The sequence below is a fragment of the Mesocricetus auratus genome, unplaced genomic scaffold (genome assembly GCF_017639785.1).
Source record: "Mesocricetus auratus isolate SY011 unplaced genomic scaffold, BCM_Maur_2.0 Super-Scaffold_100011, whole genome shotgun sequence".
Lineage (NCBI taxonomy): Eukaryota > Metazoa > Chordata > Mammalia > Rodentia > Cricetidae > Mesocricetus > Mesocricetus auratus.
In genome coordinates this window covers 50941494-50968574 of record NW_024429195.1, presented here as the reverse complement: position 1 = coordinate 50968574, position 27081 = coordinate 50941494, and the positions used below count along the sequence as shown (strand labels likewise).

The window sequence follows — 27081 nt, the reverse complement described above, 5'->3', positions numbered from 1 at the left end:
AGAGGAACATAAGAGGAAACACAATTATATTTTGTTTTGCCCTTAAATTGATGATGATATGGCTGTTTTAAAAGGTCAGTCTAAGATAAGCAGGCACAATATTACTCCCTGCTTTGCTGTCCATTGGAAATCTTAATTCCATGTTAGCCTTACATGAATCTGAGGAGGGACGAGCTGGATTGTAGCAGCCGATCTCTGGGCAATTTCTTCAACAAAGCCATACATCTGCTGGCAGTTTCCCGATTTAGTCTGGGAAGGCCTGGAATGTTTCCTTTTATGTTCTTTTGAAGTTTTTAAGTCATAAAAAGTAAAGTGGTGAAAGTCTCATTTTTGTTTTGATGTCATATGAGGTCCCCGAGTCCCTGTAAGGAATGTGAATGGCACTACCGGGTGGGACTCTTCAGTTTTAAAATGATTACTCATCTTTACATTAGTTTGCTTCTCAACTGCATGTGTGGACACCTTATGTGATTCTAATGTTTGTGAATCTGCAAAGAGAATTCTAAAGGAAAACAGTAGTTTGAGTTTATAGACACCATAGTACTACGTGGCATGAATTTTGGCTTCAGAGCACAGTTAAAGGACCTGGGCATGGATAGACTTATAAAATTTAAATTAAGACGTGAGACGTTGATTCCTTTTTTTCAAAAAGAGCACAATTTGTAAGTGCAAGCTGGTTTATTTAAACTTTTACCACCCCCTGTACATAGCGCGAGAAGCAGGGCTGGCTGAATAAGGAACACAATTCATAATTCTTGAGCAAAGGCCCTCACCTAAGTTACTTTGGCTCCCACGCCTTTCCCGTTTTTGATACATTTCTTTTGTGGCACTCACTGTTCTTACAGATTCTCTTACATTGTATCCATTGAAGGTTCTTTTAAAAATAACTGGATGAGCCTGGGTGATTACCTAGATATTGAGTTAGCGGAGGAAAACCAGCGCCATGGAAGTATGTTACAGCAACCTGCAGTTATCTCCATCACAGCTTCATGTGATGTGGCCCTGGAATTACGAACGCAGAGAAAGAAGAGGCTGAGCTTTAAGCCAAAGAGAAGTTACATTTTCAGCTAGGAGGAATGCTCACCAGGTCCATATTTACACTATTATCACAAAAACTTTAAACAGTGTTTTTAAATGAATTGTTTCCTTGATTGGGAAGGCTGTTACATTTTTATTGAAGCTAGAGTCCTATGGATGAAATTTACCTTCAATAAAATTAAAGCAAACTATGGAGTTTATAAATATAGATTAACTAAAATTATTGTGATTAAAATAAGAATTTACTAATTTAGGTTCAACTTTAGCACTGAAAAATATACAGCCTTCCCTGAAACTAAAAACTCAAACTAAGACTTTGAGCAATTTTTAACCTCCTTTGCCAATTTTTGCTTGTATAAAACATAGGAATTACCAGGTAGTGGTGACACACTCCTTTAATCTCTGTACTAAGGAGGCAGAGGCAGGCAGATCTCTTTGAGTTCGAGACCACCCTGGTCTACAGAGTGAGTTCTGGGCTACAGAATAGCCAGGACTACACAAAGAAACCCTGTTTTGAAAAATCAAAATAAGATAGTTTCAAAAATAAGAATATAGTAATAACACAATGATTAATAGAGAACCTGGTATTTAATAAATGCAATAAAATTGAGTACTGAGTTTGCTGTGTCTTAATTAATACTATCTTAACTTTTTTAATAGACAAGAGTTTAGCCAGATGTCTGGACCTAAATTGTATTTGTACTTTAGCTTTTAGAATCCTTGTTAGATGCTATTAATTCCCTTGAAATTTAGTGAAGGTGAAAAATCCAGTCATAGCTTGAAACTTGAGTGAGGAGCTGTTCTTACCTCTCCTCTTGGTCACGGGACCCTAGTAAAACCCATTGGCAGTGTCTCCTCTGGCAACTCAGACTCATCAAAGTCAGACTGTCAGCCCTTGGGCTCAATGATTATTTTATTTCCCACATGAGAGGGAAAAATAGATATAAATAAAGCAGATAAATATTCTAAGTAGGTAAGGACAATGGATGGGTGGTCACCACTGCAGGAAAAAAAAAATGACTGGATGCTGTCAGTTACCACAGATTAAACACAGAAGCAATGTATGTAAGCGCCATCAAATGAAAAGATGTCCCATGACACCAACATAGCTGGCTATAGAATATGTCAATAAGCCTCAAAAAAAGAGTATTTATCAGAAATATGTAATACTGTGGATGCCTACATTTGCTTAAATATTAGAGACTTTTTACATACAAAAGGGAAGTTTTATGTGGCTAGAAAGCCAGTTCGTCATGGAGAAAGACTGCAACCAGACTGTTGGGGTCCCCATACAAGACTTGTGACAAGTTATGGAACTTACCCAGGTGCCCCTCTCTCCTGATGTGAAGGAATAAGACTACTGATTTAAAGCCTACTGATGATGTTATTGAATATTAAGCAATACTATATGCAGTGCTCAGTAATCAGCAAGGATTTTTCTGCAGCATTTCCATTCTCAAAAGCATCGGTGATTTAAGTGGTCCTGTCCAAACATACTTGTCAGTTTGGTCTCTTTTTCATAGAGTTGTTAGGTCTATGTAGATTTGTGCCAATACTTGGCTGTTGTGCTTTCTTATAAGTACATATAAAGTGAACCTCAATGGAGAGATACAAACTCTTACATTTGACAACCAATAAAAATGCTGCTCACTTTTCAGTGTTCCTTCTAGTGAATAGCTGCAGGTAGGGCCCTTGCTTCAGTTACTGCTTATACGACCTTGGGCAAATAAGATTCTTTGTGCTTCAATCTCCTATAAAGTAGAATGAATGGCATGCCTACCTTACAGACTTACAAGGCTTAAATTAATGAATACATTCAGAGTTCAACAAGTCAAGCTCTGTTGCTTATAGATTTTTCATTAATGTAAACAAACCACATTTTACTTATTCACATGGTATGAACATAATTTCTGTTTCTATAGATTCAGGCACATTTGCCAGTGCACACTTCTGCATATAAGCATTGTATAAGGAATAGAGAGATGGCCACAGTCCTATTTTTAGAGTCCTGGCATCCTCTAATATGAGAAATGTCCATTCCCATCATGATACTTCTTTCAAATCCTTCTTTGTTCTAGTTCTGAGATTCAGGGATGTAATCTTGCCATTGCTTATATATTATTCAGGGAATATATTTGAAGCTGAGCAAACTTACCTTTCATTGGCAAAATCCAATCCAAGCCTCACAGTTGAGCAATGATTGAATTGAGCAAATTGTTGAATCCAATATAAAAGGGTAATTTTTAAGCCTCTCTGAGAATATTACACAAAGACCATTTCTAAGAAACGCTATCTGTGCCATGAGATGTAGAAGCCAAATGCTGATGAATATTAAAAGATGTGTCTACAAGCTTCTGGGGCAGGTCACTGGGCCAGAAGAAAGATGCTCTTGACAGTGCCAGGCTGGAAGTGTTAGAAGATCCTTTACCTCAACATCAGTCAGTCAGTCATCCCGTTCCAGTTTACAGATGGTTTCTGTTGGAGCCAGAGGCAGCAACATGGACAATGGCAGCCCGGCCTCTACTGGGAAGCTCCCCAGCCACTTATCTAAGACACGCTGAAGGTGGCTTCGTGAATCCCAGCTCTTAGAGTGGGAACTTGGTGCTTAAGATACGGTTTGCAGTAAACTAATGCTGGAACTTTTCAATTTGCCTCAGCGTTGCTAGGGGTGGTATTTGATTAAATAAACTCAAGGGCTTAACTGCTTCCATTGGATTTGAGATGTGCATTATAAATGTAATTGCAAAGCATGTTCCAGACGTTCATAGCTGAGCTAGTGCTTCCATTCTCCAGCCTTTGGTTATGCCCTGAAGACACCATATTTTGACTGGGCAGAGGGAGAGTTGTGCTTAATGTTGAGCAAGCAAACCCTTTCCTTATTTGTGGTTTAATTGTCTCTGAAAATTGTCAATGCCACAGGCAACAATCATGTCGGGGAGCACCATGAGTTTGAATCATGAGGCTCCAACGGCCCGCACTCAGCTGGGGCGACAAGCCAGCTTCCAGGAGCGGAGCAGCTCACGGCCACACTACAGCCAAACAACCCGCAGCAACACCTTGCCCTCCGATGTGGGCAGGAAGTCAGTAACCCTGAGGAAAATGAAACAAGAAATAAAGGAGATCATGTCCCCAACTCCTGTGGAACTTCACAAGGTCAGTAGGCTTCCTCCTCCTTTCCCTGAGGGTGAGGGTACTGGCCGTTTGGCACTGTTGCCTTGATGCAGGCTTGCCTGTGACTTCTCCTGTGTGCTCAGCCAGAGAGAGAAGGCAGAGTTGAAAGGCAAAGCCCCAGAGACTTACTCCTTAAAACATGTCCTGCGGGAGGATCAGCCTGGAAAGCAGGGAACATTGGTTGTTCAGGCTATGTATTTATCAAAATTGGTCACAATCTTACAAAATTGTGAGATTCCAATGTCACGTAGTGCTTTGATGAATTTAGTCTGTGCCCATTGAGAGATTTTATACATCCTTTGTCCATCAGTTCACTGAAAAGAGGCCAGAAGTTCACTGCAAGCAGGCGTACTCCTCAGTTACATACCTACATTAGACCCGAGACTCTCAGCAAACCATTAGATATCCTGAGCTGGCACAGAGTGAACCCGGGTTATGCTCCATGTTGGACTACAATATTGTAGGGAAAACTCCCTATCATGCTTAGCCAAATGCCAGAGCTGCCCGCAGAGTTTAAGCGACTCAAGCACGACAACACCAGTGAGTCCCAGGCCAACATGAGCAGTGAGAGGTAGGGAGATGTCTCTGGCTTACTCAAGTAGCAATGGTACCTTATTCTTTTTTAATATATAAGGATGTATTACAAAGTAACAACTCCAACCCCACTTTTCATGAGAACCAAGATGCCCCCTATCATCAATAATCTCCTAACATAATTCATTTTACTCAAAAGAACGCATACGTGTCAGGTCAAAAGGAATTAACAGCCACCACTCCCTTTCCCTATAAAGACTTCAGTTTCTCTAACTACCCTACGAAACACAGTTATTTGTTTTGTAGCTGACGGTATCATGGCGGCGAGGGGAGATGATGTAATGAGGTGATAAAATGAGTTAAGCTGTTTCTGTTTCTTCATTTTTGCCACATGTTGTCCATTCATTTGACATGGACTGTGTAGACTGTATACACATTCCTTTAAAATATATACTGTTCATCCATAGGGAAACAGAATCTAGTGGGAAAAGATGTGGGAAACAGTGGGAAGACAGCAGGGTCAGCACAGTGACAGTAGCAAGTCTGGGCAGCTTCAGAGTGCAGAAGGTTGATGGGGGATGTCCTTCTGTATATATGTTTCTCTTGTTGCTTGATGAATAAAACACTTTGACCAATGAGGCATGTAGATAGGCGGGACAAGGAGATGAGGAGAATTCTGGGAAATGTAGGCAGAGGAAGACCGTGAAACAGTTGCCATGAGGGACCAGGAGGATAGGACATGTCAGGCATTCTCCGGTAAGATAAGGCCATGTAGAAATATATAGATTAATAGTTATGGGTTAATAATTAAGAAAGAGCTATCCTATAAGAAGCCCTAGCTACCAGCCAACAGTTTAACAATTAATATAGCGTCTCTGTGTGTTCATTTGGGGCTGAAGTGGCCTGGTGGGACAAGAACCTTCAGTAACAGATGGTGGCACTCCCCCCACTGGGAAGGAAATGGGAAAGGCTTCCTAGACATAGGTATTGACTGTGCAGAGGAGGTGGAGGGAGGAGAGAATTCCAAGCACAAAAATAAGCATATGCAAAGGAATATCAAACAGCGTATCTGATCTCAGGCATGAAAATACTTTCACATGACCAGAGTCCTTTGCATTAGGAGAATTTCAGTAAAGCAAAGATGCTTCTGGCATCTTATAATTAGGATCCAGATCAAGCCCCATTGCACAATTTAACTTGCTTGTCTGGTTGTCCCAAATACATATCCTAACTCGCAGATGGGCATATACTATCATGCCATAGGAAATTCCAAGGCCATTAAATTGCAAAGACTGCATGGTCAATGTTAATTTTGCTGTGCCAAGAAGAGGCCAAGCCCTCCTGGTTCCCTTGGGTGTGTGTGAACACCACTTTTCCCTCTTGTATGAGCTTCTTCCCTGGTTGAGAAAATCTCGATTGTCTCCCTCCCCTTCTTTAGCCTCAAAGGGAAATGATACTAACATGCACCAAGAACCTATTGAATTCATTCTGTCTACTACATAGTTTTAGCCCTCACAATAGACATTTTGAGTTGACATGTATTATTCTCATTTGTGCGATAAGAAAAGTTACAGTATGAAATTGTCTCTCCCTCCTTTATTTTTTTTCTAGAGCGATGCTATCTCCTCAAAGACAGTTACTTATGGCCCTCGAACATAAGCCTCTTGTCCCCCTATCGTCCTTACACTGGAAGCACTCAGGAAAAATCATGACTGTGAACAGGACATGGATATTGTTGTAACTGAGAGTTTTTAGCAGGGCTCTGCTGAAATACAAACCTTATTAAAAAGGAAAACAGTATCACTCACTTATGCCAACATATGGCAATGGATTAGTTGGCACATTTGTGAACCAGTGTGTAAATGGGGGGGAAATCATGAAATCATGGGCACAGATGGGTCAACATGGCCTGATAAATGCCGAGTTGCTTTTTCCCATTTTTTCCATCATTTCTCCTAAAGACTGGTTATAAGTGCATTTCTCTTATAGCTTTACTTTCTTCTAAATGTATCTCCAAAAAAATAAGGCTCTCAAAAGCTAAGTGGTGTTCTAAGATTAGAGCCTCCTAACGTATCTAGTTAAGATGTGGCCTGTGGACAGATGCTATGGCGTTCTTGGGGCAGCTTATGAGAGCATCTCAGGTACTGTTGGGTGTACTTGGTTACCCTGCTAGACCATCAATTGTGTTTGCTATTTAGGACACTCCAGTGGGTGAAAAGGAAATGGTCACTAACCGAGACTGACCTCAGACTAAACTCTTGACTGTGCCTGTGTCTAATGTGTGTGTCTTTTTAGCATCTGATGCCATGGGAAAGCATGCTAACATGTTGATTGTTTTAGTCAATTTTCATTGTGTGATGGAGTGTCTGATGGAGACTAATTGTGGAAAGAAAGATTCAGGTTTTGTTCATGGTTTCAGAGGATGCAGTCCTTCCCAGTAGGTGTGGCATGTCCAAGACTCTCTTTAATCATGGACCAGAAAGCAGAGAACAGTGCAGGAAGCAGTAAGTGATAAAATGTTCCTGCAAGCCCACTACCAGAAACCTACTTCCTCCAGTTAGACACCACTTCCTGAAGGTTCCACAGCCTCCCAAAATATTGCCAGCATCTGGGATCAATCATTCAAATAGTGATTGAAAAGTTTCTGGACCCCGATATTAGGTCTCTCCACCAATGCAATAGATCAGATCAGGCTGAATTAGTAAATCCAGGTTTAATCTGAAGCATTCCTGGGTGGTCCCAGGGGATGAAGAGGTACCACAAGGGGATGCCACATGGCAAGTCTGGGGACCAGGTCTTAAATAGCTGTAGGCATGATCCCAGGCATCTCTGGGGGAGCAGCTGCCATTTCAAGGGCTTTCTGAGACTGGGCAGGGTTTGGAGTGGAGAGGGTGCTGAGTGGAGCTCCATCCAAACAGTGATGTCATGGGGAACATTATATATTCAAGCCATAGCATTGACAGACTACAGTTATCTTCCCTGTGACCCTGCCTGCTTGTCATAAGGCTTTGTCAGACATAATGGCAGCATGGTGAAGGAGCTGCAGAACTAGGAGACTTCCCTACCTCCTTAGGGTAAAGATAACCTAGTCTGAACAAATGCAGATTCTCAGTCCCTAAAAGGCCATAGTAGAGGGATTTCCCAGAGGCTACAGAGATTATCCTGAACAGGGTAGGTGGCACAAATGACTCTAAACATGCTTGATGTTTCAGTCTTTCTGATAGTTGTTCACTTGCTAAAGTTTGAACCCATTTATGTCCAAGATAGATGAATGAACAGACATCCCTGCCATTGTAAGAAAGACAAAGAAAGTAAAAAAGCTCAAGCTCCCCATCTCAGGGGTGGGTCACTTACATCACCTTCATGGGGAAGTGTTAGCTTGTCTGCTAGTTTCTTGACAGTGATGGTTTAAAACTGGATGATTTGCCAACTGGATGGAGATGAGAGATGTGTAGGATCTTTGTAAACACACTGCATTTCCATGAACAATTAGATAGCGAGGGCTTTGACTTAATTGATGGCATAATCCATCCAAGATTCAAAATGTTCCAGACTCTGAACTACAAATATAATATGTAGTCACTCACAATTGGATATTACACATAAAGCAAAGGATAACCAGCCTACAGTCTACAACCCCAGAAAACTTAGGCAACAAAGAGGACCCTAAGAGAAACATACATGGATCCACCTAGGAAGGGGAAAAAAAGACAAGATCTCCTGAGTAAATGGCGGGGGGAGTCATTGGGCAGGGTGAGATAAAAAAATAAACTACAGAGAATTATATCCATCATGAAAAATATTCAAAATTTGAATAAGTTATTAAGAGGCGATAGAACCATGAAAGGAGAAGCCTAGCTAGAGAAGACAGATGAGACTTGCAAGGACACATCTGGTCATAATGTTTCTTACTCCTTCAAGACATGTTCTCATACAGCACAGGGTGGCCTCAAACTCATTACATGGTCTTAAAAATCTGGTCCTCCTGCTTCTAGCCTACGAATGCTGGGATTCCAGGTGTGTGTCACCAGTTTTATGTGGTGCTAGGGATGGGACTGAAGGTTTCATGCATGCTAGGCAAGCACTCTACCAGAGCTGAACTCCACCCACCCCCTTTTGTCCACTGTGTATGCTCCATATCTGATCTCTGACAGCCATGGTGTCCTGCCTCACTGCAGGCTCGAATCAACACAGCCCCAAAGACCGTCCACATAGACTCTGACCCAGGCAATTGAAGCGTATCCTCCCTTAAGGTGGCCACAGTGGCATGAAACTCAGATAGAAATCATGTCTCAATTTGCTTTCATTCCATTGTTTCCTCCTCATTTTCCACCCATGCCTTCCCTACGTTCTCCCCTACCCACCCCCTCCTGAATCCTTAAGTCATTAAACTACTTCCAAGAGTTACTAATGGATCACACACAACAATTTGAGGAGTAAAGGACAGTTGTTTGAGTTATAGAGAGGACATGACCGTCACCTTGGGGTGCTTGTTAAAATACAGTCTTTCCTTGTTTTTGGTGACCTTGGGCCAGAAACACTTATGTTTTAGCAACACTGTCAGTGGATTTACTTGAGGACCAAATATGGTGAATCACCTACAAAAGTTTTGTGAGCTCTAGATAAGCGATTTCTGTTTTAATGAAACCCCAGACAAAAGGGAGGCTACACCTCAGGCCCCAGAGCTTCTGTATTTTATCTTTCAAATGGATTCTGTTTTGTGTTGTAGCTTATCACACTCTTTCTCTCTGCAGATAAGGAGCCTGTGATCTTAGCCACAGCTCATTGACAACCCTCCTCCTTTCCCTTTGGAATCTTAAACATCCTTTGGTGGCCAGTTGATCAATTTCCGAGATGAAACACGGCTTCACTTCCATGCACACCTTCAGGCAAAAACTGCTCTTTTGCGGGATGACAAGTTTCCCACATTCAGCCCAGTTGAACTTCAAAATAATTCATATTGACACTCAGTCACTCCCCACCATGAATAGTCTTCAATAGAAGTGTACCCTGAATCGTACGTAGCTATTTGTATTTATCCTTTTATAGAAGGATCCTGAAAATAATTTCCCAATTGAGCCAGCTCTAGGAAGCTCTGTACCCTCAGCTTTTCCCTCAGCCAGGTTCATCATGCATTGGCATTTTGAGTTTGCTTAGAGGGGCTGATGTGGTGACATTTGTCTTACTCCTTGGACAGAATGCTGTGCTTAACACCAGTTTCTTTTGCAACCTTCTCCCCGAGTAAGGAACAGGCTGCAGACCTGGCACTGTGAAATACATATCACATTCTTACATGTGAAATACTTATCTCTTCTTTGCACTTGAAATACATCTTATTCTTGCATGTAAAATACATATCTCATTCTTGCAAGTGAAATACATATCTCACCCTTGCTCTTGAAATACATATCTCATTCTTGCAAGTGAAATACATAAATCTTTCTTGCACATGCCTCTTTCTTTGAGAAATATTTGAAGTCCCCACAAATGATCGCAGGAATCTTCCTTCATGCCAGGCACAGACCTCCATACTGCTGGTTCAGGACTGCCTGCTGTAGAAATCGTGGAAGCTAGAAGCAGCTCAGTGGGTGTGTGCACTTGTTATCTGTGACTGCTTTGCTAGGCTCCTCTTTCTGAAGAAGAGAGAGTGGGCACCTGGGTTTCCTCACTTCAAAAAGAGAGAGCAGGGTCACCTGTCACAGGGAACAGAGACCTTAAAAAGCACATTTCCCCAGGTGCAGTCAGCTGCCCAAACTTGAGCAAATGCCATAAGGCTTGGAGCCACCAAGGACAGACAGCAAAGCCGGGAGACCGCTTACTCTAACAGTGTAATGTCTCTGTGACAACGGTAGATATTAGTGGGAACACTGTTGATGAAACATTGAATAGGACAACCAGGACTGAGTTTGGATTGCATGTTTCAATTACATAGTGCCCCCTGGCAATCCTCAAAATGTGTGCTTTCCAATGGTTGTGGGTCTGCTCTTTTAAACCTTAGAGCAAAATACTTGTGTACTTACTTCAGTAACAATGACAGCAGATGACAAAACGGGTTTAAAACGTGACCAAGAGGTGTCTGTGTCAACTTATGGAGGAAGAGTGCTCAGGCAGCATTGCTCTGCTCAGGGCTGTCTTTCCCAAAGAGTGACACAGAAGTCATCCATACTCTGTTCCCTTGGTATCTTATAGTGTTCTGTGAATTGTCCACTTCCACAGTCCAAGGAAGTTGACTAAAATGCAACTGATGCCCACACATCTCAGATGACCTTCCGAAGTCCTATGAGACAGGCTTGCTAGACAGCATGCCTTGTTGCTATTTTCGATGCTGCTTATGGCTTCTGTTATGGGTCCGTCTCCCTGATGTCCCTGTATGCCTCTGTTATGATTGATTTATAGGTGGTAGACTTTTATATCATCTATGGTATGCTCATTTAAAATAGTGGGTTCCCTGCAGGTCATTGGGCTACACTGGTGTCCACATTCTGGAGGAAGAGTCCTCTGTGTCTGCCTCTCCATATCGCTTCAGCATATCTCTTGCCCAGTAGTGTTATGGCCATTGAAGGCATAACAGTATAGCCCTGCACACACACACACACACACACACACACGACAGTAACCTTGGGCTCCAATTCCCACAGGTTTAGTATCAATGGATGGTGTGGTTCTCACAAGAGCTGACAATTCGTTCCCAAATCACGGAGACCCATGAGGTTCTACAGGGAATTAAACATCTGTAACTTGGAGGCAAATTAGAAAGGACCAAGAGCTAGAAAAGCCAGGCTAGAGTGACCAGGGACCTAGGTAGCAGAGTGATGCTTGCATGAGAAGCATCAGACAGTTCTGAGAAGAGACACCAGGAACAGGTGCCCAGGCACACAGCCAGCTAATTGAGAAGCAACTGAGGTGAGTAGAAAGTCCAGAGACATGGCAAGACATTACTAGGGGACCATCAGCTCCCATGACTGGATTGAACTCTCTGTTTTTCTGTGAAGTACATGTGTTAGCAAGGTGCTCTGTGATGAACCAGAAAATCAGCTATTAATACTCCACAGTTCTTCAGAAGGGTTGCCCTCCCTTAGTTGGGATGAAATTCTCCAGGTCCAAGTCAGCCAACACATAGATCCAGCATCCTGGATCCCATGCCACCCAATGCCAAAGAGCAGGAGGAGGCAATATCAGAAGCAGTTGGGCTTTTTCCTCCCCTGCCAAGGGTACTCCCCTGGTGGAAGCAGCAGATGCCTTTCTGACCCAATTTGTTTGGAAGCAGCGTCCAGTGATACAAACAAGATCCACTTCATCTTGGACTAGAGAGTTGGTTGAGAAGATGGAATCTTATATTTTTCTCCAAAATCTGTAGGAAAGTTAGGATCATCTTCAAACCTGGCATTGCTTGAAATGTCTTGCTCGAAGAAAACATGGCTGCCCAGTAGTGTCTGCCAGGGATAATCCCAAGCATCTACTGGTTTCCAAGGAAGTCAGCATCATCTTTGAGAACTAGGTGTTGCTTTGACTGGCACAAAAGACTGAGCTATGAGAAGGCTGTCAGGTCTTAGGAGCTGATTCCAGTGTGGCTGTCACTTACTGTGACTTTCTCAAGATGCAGCACTCGGTTGACCTTGAAAGGGGATGAATTGGCTCTGGTTAAAGCATCAAGCGTTGGATTTCCAATCTCTATCTGAGGCCACGGCTCAGCCAAGCAGGTAGACTTGTTTAAGAACATAAAACAAGGCTGAACTTGAATCTCAGTGGCCTCCCTGGCCCTGTAATAGGTCCCGCTCAGGCTTTAGACTTTGAAGGAACTGTGTCAAGAGTGGAGACACAGAATTGGGCTAAAATCCATTGAACTGTACTCTTGTTCACAGTACCATTTTAAGAGGTATATTGGTTCTTTAGGAACAGAAAAACCTTTCAGCTGTGTGAATGCCTCAGTTTCCCCAGAGACCGCTCATGAATAGAGAAAGATAAACTGTGCTCACATGGGCCACAATAGAATGCAAAACCTGTGACTGGGTTACCTCACTCAGGATGGTTTCTTTTAGTGTCATCCATTTGCTTGTAAATTTCAGGATTCCATTGTTTTTTTTCTGCTGAATAGTACTCCATTGTGTAAATGTACCACATTTTCTCTATCCACTCTTCAGTTAAGAGGCATCTAGGTTGCTTCCAAGTTCTGGCTATTACAAATAATGCTGCTATGAACATAGTGGAACAGACATCCTTGTTGTATGAATGGGCATCTTTTGGATATATGCCTAAGAGTAGGGTTGCTGGGTCTAGTGGTAGACTGATTCCCATTTTCCTGAGGAATCTCCATACTGATTTCCAAAGTGGTTGTACAAGTTGGCAATCCCACCAGTAGTGGAGGAATGTTCCCCTTTCACCACAACCTCTCCAGCATAAATTGTCGTTGGTGTTTTTTATTTTAGCCATTCTGACAGGAGTAAGATGGTATCTCAGAGTAGTTTTGATTTGCATTTCCCGGATGGCTAAGGATATTGAGCACTTTTTCAAGTGTCTCTCAGCCATTTTAGACTCCTCTATTGAGAATTCTCTATTTAGTTCTGTAGCCCACTTTTTAATTGGATCCTTTGGTGTTTCCTCTCATATATGGATTTTAGACATAGATCTGAGGAGTGCCAGCCCACAATCCCATGGCCAGAGAGTCTGGGAAACAGGCCCTTCATTCAGTGGCTGATGGAAGCAGATGCAGACTCCCACGGCTGAGCACTGAGCTGAACTCAAGAAATCCAGTGTCAGAGAGGGAAGACTGATGACCAAAGGGGTTAAGACTGGGCTGGATTAACTCCAGAAACAGCTGACCTGACAAGGGTTAGCTCTTGAATCCCAGACTGATGGCTGGGAATCCAGCATGGGACTGATCAAGACCCCCCTGAATGTGGGTGTCAGTGAGGAGGCCTAGGTAATCTATTGAGCCTTGGGTAGTAGATCAGTATTTATCCCGGGTATACAAGTGGACTTTGGGCTCCCATCCAACAATGAGAGATGCACTCCCACCCTGGACTCTTAGGGGAGGGTCTAGGCCCTGCCCTGGATGAAATGACAGACTATGGACACCCCCATGGAGGTGTCCCTGGGGAAATGAGGAGATATTGGGGCATTGGTGGGAGGGTGTGGGAGGAGAGGAGGGGAAGGGATAGGGACCTGTAAATGACATGTGAGGCAACCTTGTTTCTAATTTAAATTTAAATAAAAAATATCATGCTAAAATATCAGAGATATAAACAAAAAACACATTGTTATGAAGGACCTATTTGACCAAGCAGTAGCCATCTACAATAGGCAACCAGGACCCTACCTGGACCCTGGCAAAGGGAATGGTACCTTTCTAAATCACTTCAGAAAGATCTAATACTCATTCAGTGAACAAGAATAACACTTCACGGATGCAGAAATACAGTACTCATTACAATCCCTTAAAAAGCCACAGACACAGTAGCTTGTTGTGTCTGTGGGTATACATAAAATTAGACTTCTTGAAGTTGCTACAGACTTGAGAGCTAACTTGCTGGAGCTTGACCACTAACCTTGATTTTCTACTGTCTTCCAATCATCAGCTTCACTTAGATGCTGTTTCACATAAAGATGATCTGTAGCCATAGTTTATAGACTATTGCCTTGGAAAATAACTTTGTTGTTTTTCAATGTAGATTTTATGGGATAAGGTCAGACCTAAGGATGTTATGTCTTAATGTGTACCAAGTAAGTTCACATTGCCCAGCCTGTGTCTATTACAGTTAAGACTGTATTCAAGCCTTGCTAAATCCATGCTAGAGTTGATCAGTCAATATAAAGTCTCTTATTAAAAATAAATGGATAGTGGTTTTTAATGAAAATTTTTAATCAAGTGCTATGCTATGAGAATTATATTTTCTTAACGTGTTTCTGACAAAAATGTAAAATAATTAAAACAACGTATTTCATCCACAATGAAAAATTTCCATTCTCCCTCCTCTCTAAAGAGCAGAGATGGGAGAGTAGGTAGGTTGGGAAAAAATTAAGAAAAATCTGTACCAAAATGCTTGTTAATTTGTATGCTACCAGAAAAAAATAAATTTTAGAATCAGTGTTTATACTGCTGTTAAAAAAAAAAAAAAAGAATGCAAAACCTGCTTCGGGATGGCCATCTTCATGGAGCAGAATTTTGTGTGATTTTCCTGGGAAACCACAAGAGGGCACAAATGAGAAGAACTGCAGGGAACACAAGATTCAGCTGGAAATGAATAAAGGCCGCCTAGCCAGCAAGAAGATTCTGTATCCAAATAGAAATCACAATTTGGTAGAAGACACCCAGAAAATGAGGTCAGATACTCCAATATTGGATCCTAGCTAGCACGTTTGCATAAGATCAAACAAGTCACTCCATCAACTTCTTCATGACTCTGTGACCTTATTTGGAGAAAGGATGATTTTCTTGCATAGAGTTATAGGAAGTTCAAAAGGAATCGGGGTAAGAAAGTGCCTGGATAAGCCTTCGTCTGTGGGTAGAGGAGATATGGGTAAATCCTCAGAATCCTCAGAAATGTTGGAGGCCCAGAAACAAATCAAGTCCCCACTAGCAATCTCCAGGCAAGCAGCGGTGCACAGCAGGAACTATTGTGGCTGTTTTGAGATCAGCCAGCCTATGTTTCTCACCAGTAGTTATGCATTTCTGGGGTCTTTTATGTGATTCTAAAAACTTTATTTGTGTTAATTTACTATGCCTAAGAAATTTCTAAGTAAGGATAGAGCTGGCCATTAATATTCAGTATCTTCTAGCCTCAGGACATCTTCCCAAGGAAACTTTGCTTTCTATTTTAGAACAGTTAGGAGCCCCTTATCCTGAACAGTTTGTCATTGACGTGCATCTTGTATGAGGCTCAGGAAAGTAAAAGGTCTTGGCCAATCACCCGCACTCAGAATCTCACAAGCTAATCTGCTAGTCCACTGTGTTGGCACTCGTCTTCAGTGCTCCAGCTAACTTGTTGATATTGACAGTTTAGGTGTCACTCATTGTAGAGCTGTCTTAGTAAAGCCATGGCTATATAATGTCACCAGTGAGCATCTTCCTGTCCAGCCACACTGGCACTGGAAAAGTTTCTAACTGCAGAGAGTCTTGGAGGGTGGGTGCTTTGAAGCCAGAATTAAATCCCTCTTCGTGTTCATGTACCTCCTCTGCACTGGCTTGTAAAAGTATAGCACAGCATGGTGAGCTAACTAGTACATGGAATATCAGAAAGAGCCCTTTCTTTCTATTGAACTCAACACGCTAGTATGTGACAGGCACTTGATTAGAGTGTCGAGATAGATCACTGAACAAGAAGACCACTGCCTTTCTTAAGAAGCTGCAAAAGGAGTTATATGCCACACGTAGCTGAGCCCAGGCCACTAATAAAACTTAGGCTTTCTCATGGTGAAACTGACTTTGGCTGAAGGCAAGCTCCCAATCAAGTCACTCAATGCTTTCCACATCACTAGATGGGGTGTGGATTTTACTAGAGTATGTGTGTGCGCACACACACATACACATATATACACACTCACACATATACATACACACTCACACACACTCATAGACACACATAAAAACACATACACAAACACACACATACACACATGGGCACACTCACATATAAAAACATATACACACACACATAAAAACACACAGACTCACACACATATACACACACCCACACACACATAGACACATATATAAAAGCACAGACTCACATACACACACACTCTCACATATACATACACTCTCTCTCTCTCTCTCTCTCTCTCTCTCACACACACACACACACACACACACACACACACACACACCTTATTCAGTTCCAAGCCTTTCTTTGGAGTGTGCCTGGGGAAAAGAGACTAGAAGACTAGGAAGGACAAGATATTTATATATTTACCATAATTCCAGGCCCCCAGATGCCATCAATTACAAAACACTGTCTGAGTTAAGGCGTTTAAAAATATGAACCAATACAAAAGCTTTCACTGTAGCATCATAATAGGCATTCTGGCTGCTGGTGGAGTATGCCGGTTAACCACTGGGTGTCTAGTTCCTGACAGATCTGACCCCACCATCTCTTACCCTGTGGTCTTGAGCAGATTGCTTACTCTCTATAAAACTGAATTTCATCACCTCTAAAATGACTATAACCACAGAGCTGGCTGATAAATAGTATTGACCCAGGAAGTTTGATTTTTTTTTTTTAGCTTTCTATCCAGTGAAATAAAATACCCAAACTGACCACTTTTGTATTTCCTTCAGCAGTCCATACCTCAGTGTAATAACCGGACATAAAAATCTAAACCTGTTATAAAAGGTCGAGCTGTCATGTTTGCCTTGTATAGCGCTGAGGGGGTTGTGTTTCTACTATGTGACAGGAGCATATGTGTGCACATGTGTGTGTGTGTGTTGTTATTGTTGTAATTTAAGAAAAGCAACTCAAGAAAGAAAGATGCTATGAGATAGGGTTCAAGCAGAGAGTTTTTTGTTTGTTTGTTTGTTTTAATTAGGGAAAGGGATCATAAAAGGGGGAGGGGAGGAGGAGACCAACCTCTGGAGACAGGATCAGCAGGGGAGAGAGGAAAGAGGGGGAGAGAACAGAGATAGGAAGAGGGGGGGAGGAAAGGTGGGAGATGGGCGGGACCCTTTTAAAAGGGAACATAATGAATGTGCACAGGTTGTGCTCTTAGTGGCTGCAGCTGAGGGCGTATCCTGTCAGAACCCCAAGGACAGGCCAGTACAGATATCTGAATGCTAGTGTGTGATGATTAGTTTGTGAAGTAAGCCCAAATACTTGTTGAAATATGGTCAGATTTTAGAGGGCACCCACTAAACCTCAATAAAGCATTGTCTGCCTTATAGCATGCATGAATGTAAAGTGCCGAATGGAGAAGAAACTCACTGTGTGTTTGGCTCTCATTGCTGCCTTCACCCCTCTTCCAGCATTCAGCACAATCATTAGAACAGGGTCAAGGGTTGGAGAAACATTTGGTTGGTGTGCACATGGCTTACTCTTTTCACCTCAGACTGCCTCTTGCAGGTGACCAGATGGAGATGGGAGACTGGGGGAAGCTGTTGGGAGCTGCCTCCGGGCGTGTGGTGTCAGCTGTAGTGTGGGAGGGTAGACCCCTTGAGCTCCTAAAAACCCCAGGCAAGTAAATAGAAATAGGCAGGCCACGTTGTCCAGTAACGTCTGTTATAGGAATGCTTGGAGTTGTTTTAGACGGTGCTTTGTTGATGAGGTTGTTTGGGTTATCTCAGCAAATAAAATAGTGTAAGTCATGGCTCTGGTTCAGAGGGAGAGGGACTGTGGAATACAGTACTCTGCAGAGCACCAGGCTGGTGGGAGACAGAAAACGTTTTTCATTCAATATTGCTCACCCCTTGCTTCTCCCCAGCCTGGGGGCCACTCCAGGAAGACATTAGACATCAACCTGTCCTCTGTTTTCTGTACCTAATGACTGCAACTTGAAAGAAGGAGGCGGTGACTCTGGGGAGATGGATCAGTGGAGAAGTGGATAAGAGCAGTGCTTGCTATACAAGCCCAAGCACCTGAGTTCCGATCCCTAGCCCACAAGTAAAAGCTAGATGTGGCCATACATTCTTGTAACCCCAGAGCTGGGTGGGGGACAGAAGGAATGGGGGATGACTTGGAGACAGGAGACTTAATGACTAGTCAGCCTCGCTGAAAAATGGCAAACTTAAGTTCAGTGTGAGAGCCTGTCTTAGGAGAATACAGCAGAAAATGGTAGATCAAGGGTATCAAGGTACCTGACATTGTCCTCCGGCCTACACACATGTGTGCAAACCACACACACACAGAGAGAGAGAGAGAGAGAGAGAGAGAGAGAGAGAGAGAGAGAGAGAGAGAGAGAGAGAGAGAGAGAGAGAAAAAGGAGAGACAGAGACAGAGACAGAGAGTGGAGAGGGAATACACATGCATACTCATTGTTTTAAGGAAGAGGTACAATAACAATAAAAAGGAAAGCTATGACTCATGTCTCCTCCTTAAACAGCTCAGGTTGAGACTCTACAGAATCCAATGATATCTCGGGGTAGGAGCTAAGCAGCAATGGTGGGTGGCAGTGGCTGCCTTACCCTGATATTGTGAGTCCATTGTGTGACTGAAATTAATTCTTGAGGCTTCTTCATCCAAGAGACTTCAGCAGCAAACGGCTCCTGTTCCACTAACCTTCCCATTTTCACCCTTTCCAGGTGACCTTATACAAGGATTCTGGCATGGAGGACTTTGGGTTCAGTGTGGCAGATGGCCTGCTGGAGAAAGGCGTGTATGTCAAAAATATCCGCCCTGCTGGGCCAGGTGATCTTGGTGGCTTGAAGCCCTATGACAGGCTCTTGCAGGTAAGCCCTCAGAGAGGGAGACCTGAATCCTTGCCTCTGACCTACTAGCAGCAATGCCTTCCAAATCCTCCTTCATACCTGGACCCTTTGTTTTTGCCCTTCCGTTCTTAACATCGAACTATGGCACTAGCAGCAGTCAACAGCTGGATAGAGAATTCAGCTTCCTGAGTTTTATGACACTGAGCTACCCTTCCCACTTGAATGTTCATTCCTCAAACCTCAGCCTAGATAATGGTCCTCGAGCTCATTGACCAGCCAGTCTAACAAACCACCGAGCTCCAGAATCAATTGGAGACCCTAAAGAAAAGTGCAGAGCAATCCAGAAAGACACCTGATGTCTGTGACTGACCTCCACACCCATGCCCACACATGTGCACATGTACCTGCCTGCAAACAAACACACATTAGCATGAACATGTGCCTACAACACACACACAAACACACACACACACACACACACACACAAAGAAAAGCAATACAGTATTATCATGAGTGAACAGGGACACAGTGGGGTGGGGAGCCAGGTGCTCACAAGGGACTAGAGAGGCGTGGGTAAGCTATCTGATTAGGATCTATCCAGTCATTCATAACATTAGCACATCCCGATGGGACATAGTTCATAAGCTTGATCTGTTGCTTAGAAATAATGTTCAGGCAAGGGCTAAAGATTTCTGGAAGAAGAGGGTTAGATGAAGTTACCCATGGTGAGCATCTAGTCAGAAGGGGAAGAGAACCATGGAGGGAATTCTGACAGCACCCTGAAGCATGGAAGCAGAGTAAAGCAGAGTGTATCATGAGAAACTAAGGGCCCCATTTAACTGGGCTTTGGGTACTAGAGTAACCACAAAGCCTGGCTTAAAGGACAGCGACAGAGATTTGGATGTTTGAAATGGGAATGGTTTAAAGACAAATTCTCCAAGTTGTCTCAATAACTGGAGGCCCTTGTGTAGGACACACATTTATAGAATGGCTCTTGTCTAACCCATGTCGAGTTTATGCTGCATATGGTCGTGGTTCTGAGTCCACTCCTCAGTCCTGTGTCTGTTCCGTCCATCTGTCCCTTGTTGTGTCCCCCCCACCCCACCCCACCCCCGCTTGGGAAGAAGCCGGGCCTGGGGGCAGTCCCTGTGTCTTCACAGAGAGCCATCAGGGCAGTCCTCTGTCCCCAAGTCACACAGACAAGAATGAAGAGTAAAAAAAGAGAGAGCAGGTGGCAACTAGCAGTTTATACTGGGAGACTTGAAGTTCCAGGGCAAATGTCTGAGTGGTCCATTGAAGGAACAGTGTAAGCAGGAAGCAGCCAGAGAAGAGGCAAAAATGCCCCTAAGTGTTTATCTCTAGCCAGCAGCTTGAGACATGGATGTGGTATTCTTCTCTGGCCCAGGCAGAAACCTTTGCCGTCATTCATTACAAGAGAGGAGAGCTAAGGGACAGGCGGGTGTCCAGAGTAGGGAACTGTCAATAACCAAGGAGGCTAAGGGCTCTACAGTTCCCAGAGTTTAAAACTGGGTCCACCTAAGTGCCTAGCACTGGTCCTCAGAAAGTGCGGGGGAGAATGGGAAGCCAAGACCAGAAACTGAATTGAATGCAGATGAATTTAACAAATGTTGGGTGGGGACTATAGCTCCATTGTAGAGTGTTTGTCTAGCATGTGTGACATCCAAGGTTCAGTATCCAGGTCCACACACACACAAAAGTGTTCAAAGGGAATTAAAGAGGAGTGAATGGAGCATGTGTAAGTTGAGGAGGAGGTGGGTTTGTTCTTAATTGAGGGAGCTAAGCATCATGGGAGCCAGACTGCCTGGAACTACATCCTTGGGGAGCCCTTACCCACTGCCGGTCTAAAGTAAACCAATTCCCCCTAAGCTTTGTTTTCTTCAGCTGTGGACTGGGGTAGCATTCAGCACCAGGAGACTCTGGGAGGAGTGATCTTAGTGTGGAAGATAAATAGTAAAGCAAACACCTTGTCACTGTGTAGTCAAACCCCATGGTCCACCTTCGGGATTGAGCAATTTGCCACTGGGTTTGGGAGCAGTGTCTACAAAGGTCATTGAAAGTGGCTCTTCTTGGCCTGGCAGGTCAACCACGTCCGGACGAGAGACTTTGACTGCTGCCTGGTTGTGCCGCTCATAGCCGAATCTGGCAACAAGCTGGACCTGGTCATTAGCAGAAACCCACTGGCCTCCCAGAAGTCAATAGAACAGCAGGCTCTGCCAGGAGACTGGAGCGAACAGAACAGTGCTTTCTTCCAGCAGCCCAGCCACGGTGGTAATCTAGAGACACGAGAACCCACTAACACATTATAGCAGCACTTTTATAAAGCAGGGCAAAAGACAATATCTACATGGTGCTAAAAATCCCTTTAAGGTTTCTGTGACAGCCGAAGCACAGAGAATCACGTGGCATTAACTGCAAGCACAGGGGTCTTTTAAATCTTCCTCATGGCTCATGTTCACTCCCCTTCCCAACTTGAAGAGGTTTCTTTTACAGTGACCGCTACAGTAACGGGCAGGTCATTCCCTGCCAGGCCCATGGTAGAGAAAAAAAAGGAAAGCAGCCCACCCCTTCTCACAACTTAAGATCAGAGGAAATTTTTTACAGTTCATCTTACTGTCACTTTTTACAAAGAGGAACATCCGTTTGACAATATTCTGTATGGTAATTTCCTTAACAAAAGTAAGTTTCTTACTATAAAGTCATTCACCTAAGAACGGAAGCAACATGGGTTTACAGAGCTGGCTCTGCTAGGGAGCTAGGACGGGGCGGCTGCTAGGCCTGCCACAGTGGAAGGGGCACGGGTGTAGCGTTAGGTTTTCTTAAACTGTTTCAGCAACCATGCACGTAGGAGATCATAATAGGTGGTGGTAAATGTTTTGCCCAAATATAGGAATGATTTTAACTAAGATGTATGCTATTCCCTATGCAACAGATGATCAAACAGGATATGTCTTGTGACCTGTTTTTTTTTTTCCCCCTCTCTTAAGGACACATTTTTTTTTAAATAGCTGAAAATCTCTGGTAATTAATTAGAATGTGTAGTAACACTGAGAATTAGTGATATGATCCTATTTTTAAAATCCAACACTAAAGAATTTAAGGATGAATGAAGAGTTTAATGACATGAGATTCACTTAATGGATAGGCAAATAGAACTCATCTAGCTCAGACATTTGCAGATCGGCACACTGAGGGGCGCACAGCACATGTAGGTAATGACACGGGGCTACTTTTGTTCTGAGCCATGCCACTTGCTGACCTTGTAAATACATTTTCACAAAACTCATTGCCAATCACCATCCCCCAAAGCAATAAAATAACTGTGACGGTTGCTTTAATGTTTGTTGGCAACTGTTTTCATTTGTTCAGATATTTTGAATAGCTATACTAATAACTGTTATTTGGTAAATATTTAAAAAATATATAGATCTGTATATTGATGGTAGAATGTCAAAACAATTATTTTCCAAACATGTTCATTTTGGTCACTAACACACCCGCACAGGCAAAGCATCCAAACACTGTGTCCTTTGTTTAAGGGAAATTATTCATCCTTCTCTGTGCAAAGAAGTAATACATGATTTCAAACACATTTCAGAACTGCCAGGGCAAGGAAGTATAGAACAGAATCCTGTTAAGGAAAAAAATAAATAAAAAGATCATGAGTCACTTAAATATGTATTTTTGTTTGTAACAAACAAGTATTAAACTGTAAAGTATTTTTGTACAAATTTAATACTTTAATAGCATGGTATTTATCGTCTATGTATGGTTTTGGGGAATTCAAAATTGTTGCAGATATTTGTATGAAAAAAATCCTCTACCAAATGGAATAAACAGTGATTTTAAAAAGCCAAAATAAAAAAAAATGATGTGCATGTTTGGTGCATTGACTGTGATTCGGTGTCCCAGCCTGAGTGTCCCCAAAGGAGGGGAATGTCTCCATCATCCTGAAAGCCACGATGGATGAATGGAGCTGTGAAGTCAGAGCTGGGTTTGGATGCCAACTCTAGTACTCATAAAGTGGTGTGCAATTTACATTCTGCCAGCTGACTTCCCCACCTGTGATACTGAAGGTCACGTCACCAAAGAGCCTACAGAATATGCTTTTAAATACACAAGAAAGGACCAAGAACACCTGTACCCAGCAACACCTTCAAAACCAATTCCTCCTTCACCTTAGGGAACCATGATAGTTCCTAACTCATGGGTGCAACACTGCATGCATTCTTGGAGGCACATTTTAATTAATTATTAAAATATAAGCTTTAGCTGTGATATCTTTTAAGGACTACATGAGTGACCTCAAGACTCTTTCAATTCACATTCATTTTTACACACTTTATTCAATATGCACAGGGCCACATTATAAACACATGGCAGTCACATGACCCCAACTAAAGCTCCATTTTCTTTTGTAGAACCCAAACAACTCTGCATATTTTGACCATACTGTTTATGGCACATCATAAGGTCTGTACAATAACTGAGGTGAAAGCCAAGGACAGGAAGTGTGGTTAGAGCCAACCCTGTCAATTAAAACAAGTGAGAAATGGCCTCATATGAGAGACTGAGATTAAGTAGAACCAAAACTAAAATGAATCAATAGAAAAACAGCTGTTATTAAAAAAATGAAAATAGAGCTAAAAAATCTCAGGTAGTAGTTTTCAAATACAGTGACTAGCTTGAGTGTCATACGCTGATTGTGGCCATCCAGGGAGGACAGCATGTAAAGCGTGTGTCACTTTGGCTACCGGTGGCATCTAGCCAGGTACTCAGTCATGTTATGAAACCCTTCGGTCGTAATACTCTTCGAGGAAACACCATTTGCTTCACATCCCAAATTTAGGTTCCTAGACATGCTCTCTTCCAATGACAGCTGCCAGAATATGGAATTAGGGCAATTATTTGTATTTTGACCCCACAGTACAATCATCATATAAAAGCTAGTCCCTGCCAGGTGTGCAGGAACAGGCCCTTAGGCCCAGCACTCTGGGACACAGAGATCTCTGTGATCTACAGTGGGACTTCTAGGCTAGCCAGAAGCTATGTTGAGACACAGTGACATATAATTTGTTTATTGTGTCCTAAGGAAGACAGGCTAACTTAATAGTGTATTGATGACATTAAAGCTGTACTCTTGAATACAGCTATAGTTGAAGATGGTTTCTATCTACTAGTTTGGTAGTTACCATTCCCTCCTCTGTGCCCACCAACTCCTGTGCTCCAGAAAATGTTCATAACCAGGAACCATCCTTTCCACGTAACTTGATAGCTAACAAGGCACAGGCTCTACCACTCCCACAGCAATGCCAATTAGTTACTCCTAAACTGTTCCCAAATGATGAGGCTGGGCAATCTGAAAGAATATCAAACTGTCTTTCCCAAGACCCCTGAATGCTGACTAACCATGTCAGCCAGAATGCAGCCCTCCTTAATGGCCTTTCCTAGGATAAATGAGAATACAAGTGAAAATCAACAAACTCTCCATGATAAAAGCGACAGAGAGCCATCTGTGGAACTTTACAAATATCATTACAGGAGCTGGAGAGATGGTTCAGCAGTTAAGAGTACATATTGCACTTGCAAAAGTTCCCAACACCCAGGTCAGGCAGCTCACAACTATCATAGGGGATACAATGCCTCTGGCCTCCTCAGGCATCTATACTCACACGAATATTCCCACACTAGACACACACACACACACACACACACACACACACACACGCATACACACATGCATGCGATTGAATATAATAAAAATAAGTCTTCACAAATAGCAACAAATTTCATAAACTATTAGAGGGAGAAGGGTCTCTCTGGTTATTGAAATCAGGAGTGAAAGCCAAGCCAAGTCTTACAGAAATAGCAGGCTATAGAGGGCTGTCTTGATAACCGGTTAAGTGTCAGATGACTTAGACAAACTGGTCAAGATTCGAACTCTCGAAATTGAGGCTCCTAAACACAAACAGACCTGGATATGAAGTAGAAAGTCTGGAATAGCAATCTAGACCTACAGTTACAAGGGGGTGAGATCACGAGTTTTGAAACTTTCTACTAAGAAAAGCCCAAATCCCAATAGTTTCACTTATGAATTCCCCCCAAACATTTCAAGAAAAATAAGCACCAATTCTTCATAAACTAGAAGAGTATGGAATATTCCTCAACTTGTTCTACATGGCCAGTATACCCTGATGTTAAAAATCAGACAAAGGAAATCACAGACTCTCGTCTCCTATGATTATAGGTAGCAAAATCCCCAGCAGGACACTGCAAACTGAACCAGCAGTAGCTTTTCTCTTCTCTTGTATCCTGGAGAGTCTCTTAGGTTTAACTTCCAAAACACACAATCAGTACTTTACACCATAGCTGTGTAACAAAGGCTAAGACTATATTGTCACCACAATAGGAACAAAAAAAAACTGACAAAATTCCCTTCACAGTAAAAACATAACAATGAACTAGCAACAAAGAGAAATCCTGGCCTTAAAGAGTATGGGAAAAAAAAATAAATGCCCTCTGGTAAAAGATTTAATTCTTCCTCCAATGCTATTTGGATGCTGAATACACTCCCTCATCCAAGGACTGTGTGTTTAAGACTTGGTCCCCAGGGTGATCCTAACTGGAAAGTGCTATGGACCTTTAGGATATCAGGCTTTGGGAGTGTCTTTCAGTGATTAATTGTGGGGCTCCGTCCTGCCTAGTTTCTCCCTTGATTCCTGGTTCATAAGGAGAGGAGTTCGCACTTCGACACACATCTGCCATGATGCACTACAGACACTCACTGGAGTTACAGAGATGTCAGAACTGGGAGTCAAAATGAACTTTGTCTTGATAAAGTAATGGCTTCTTGATTCATTACCATGACAGCCAACCAATACGCCTTAATGTCAGGAACACAGCAAGGGTGCACATTCTTGGCATCTCTACGACAGTGTACTTGGACAGTGTACACAGGGTGCTAAGGCAACCTATCAACATAAAATGCATCCAGACTGGAAAGAAAGAATTAAAACCACACCTGCTTTTAGATGATACGGTCTTAGACAGAAAACCCAGAGGAATCCACCAAAAACCTACTGAAATCAACCAGCTTGGCAAGACCAGTACACAAAAAACATTTGCTTCTATACAGTGACAAGGAACCAACCAAAATTTAAGACAAGGACTGAGGAGACAACATAGTGAAATGCTTGTCATGCAAACATGATGCCCCCTGGAGTTATGTTCTAGAGCCCAGCTAGAATCATGTTTGTCATCTCACTGCTGGGGAGTCTGAGACACGCCAATCCCGGGGCTTACTGGACAGCTGGAAAAACAATTTTTCAGGTAACAAATAAATCCTTTCTCAAAAACAAGGTGGATGACCCCCGAGGGATACCTGAGGCTGATCTCTGGCCTCCTCCTTGTGGACATGTGCACGCACACTTGCACACAGACAAAAACATACAAGGAAATGATTTCAATTTAATAATATCAAAAAGAATACAGCTTTAAAAGTAAACTTAACTAAATGTAGAAATACAAGACGGAACACTCTAAACCTACAAAGAGGACACTTGACATAAAAGAAAGACCGTCCTTGTAGATCCTAAGACTCGATTTTAAAATGAGGTCAATTTGCAGCCCTAGAAATGTTTCTGAAGTCAAATCCCCACCAGATTTCCAGCTGACTCCTTCACAAAAACTGGAAGCTAAAATTCATATGGAAATGCAGGGAATCCAAGTCACAATGGCTAATGCCTTTAAACCCAGTATTCTCAAGGCAGAAGCAGGAAGACCTCTCTGACCTGGAGGCCAACCTAGTCTACATAGCAAGTTCCAAGCCAAACAAGGCTACAGGGTAAGGGCATATCTTAAAAAGAAAAAACAACAAAACCCCAAGGGACCCTAACAAAACAATGTTGACAGAGAACAGCAAGTTAGAGGGCTTGTGTTTGATTTCAGACCTTACAGTACTACAGTCA

The 27081-nt window shown here is 42.7% G+C and overlaps 1 protein-coding gene across 8 annotated transcripts in view; it reads left to right on the top strand.

Moving 5' to 3' along the window:
- The window catches only part of Grip1 (glutamate receptor interacting protein 1), a 586206-nt gene that overhangs the window by 553681 nt on the left and 5444 nt on the right, over nucleotides 1–27081 (top strand). For 4 of the 8 annotated variants that reach the window (XM_040754819.1, XM_040754816.1, XM_040754813.1 and 1 more), the window contains 3 exons: nucleotides 3958–4191; nucleotides 18971–19117; nucleotides 21196–21385. In XM_040754819.1, the coding sequence (XP_040610753.1) occupies nucleotides 3958–4191; nucleotides 18971–19117; nucleotides 21196–21385 (571 nt within the window). Of the gene's footprint in view, nucleotides 1–3957; nucleotides 4192–18970; nucleotides 19118–21195; nucleotides 22993–27081 lie in introns of those variants that run through there. The other 4 variants (XM_040754814.1, XM_040754817.1, XM_040754820.1 and 1 more) reach the window with 1 other exon arrangement.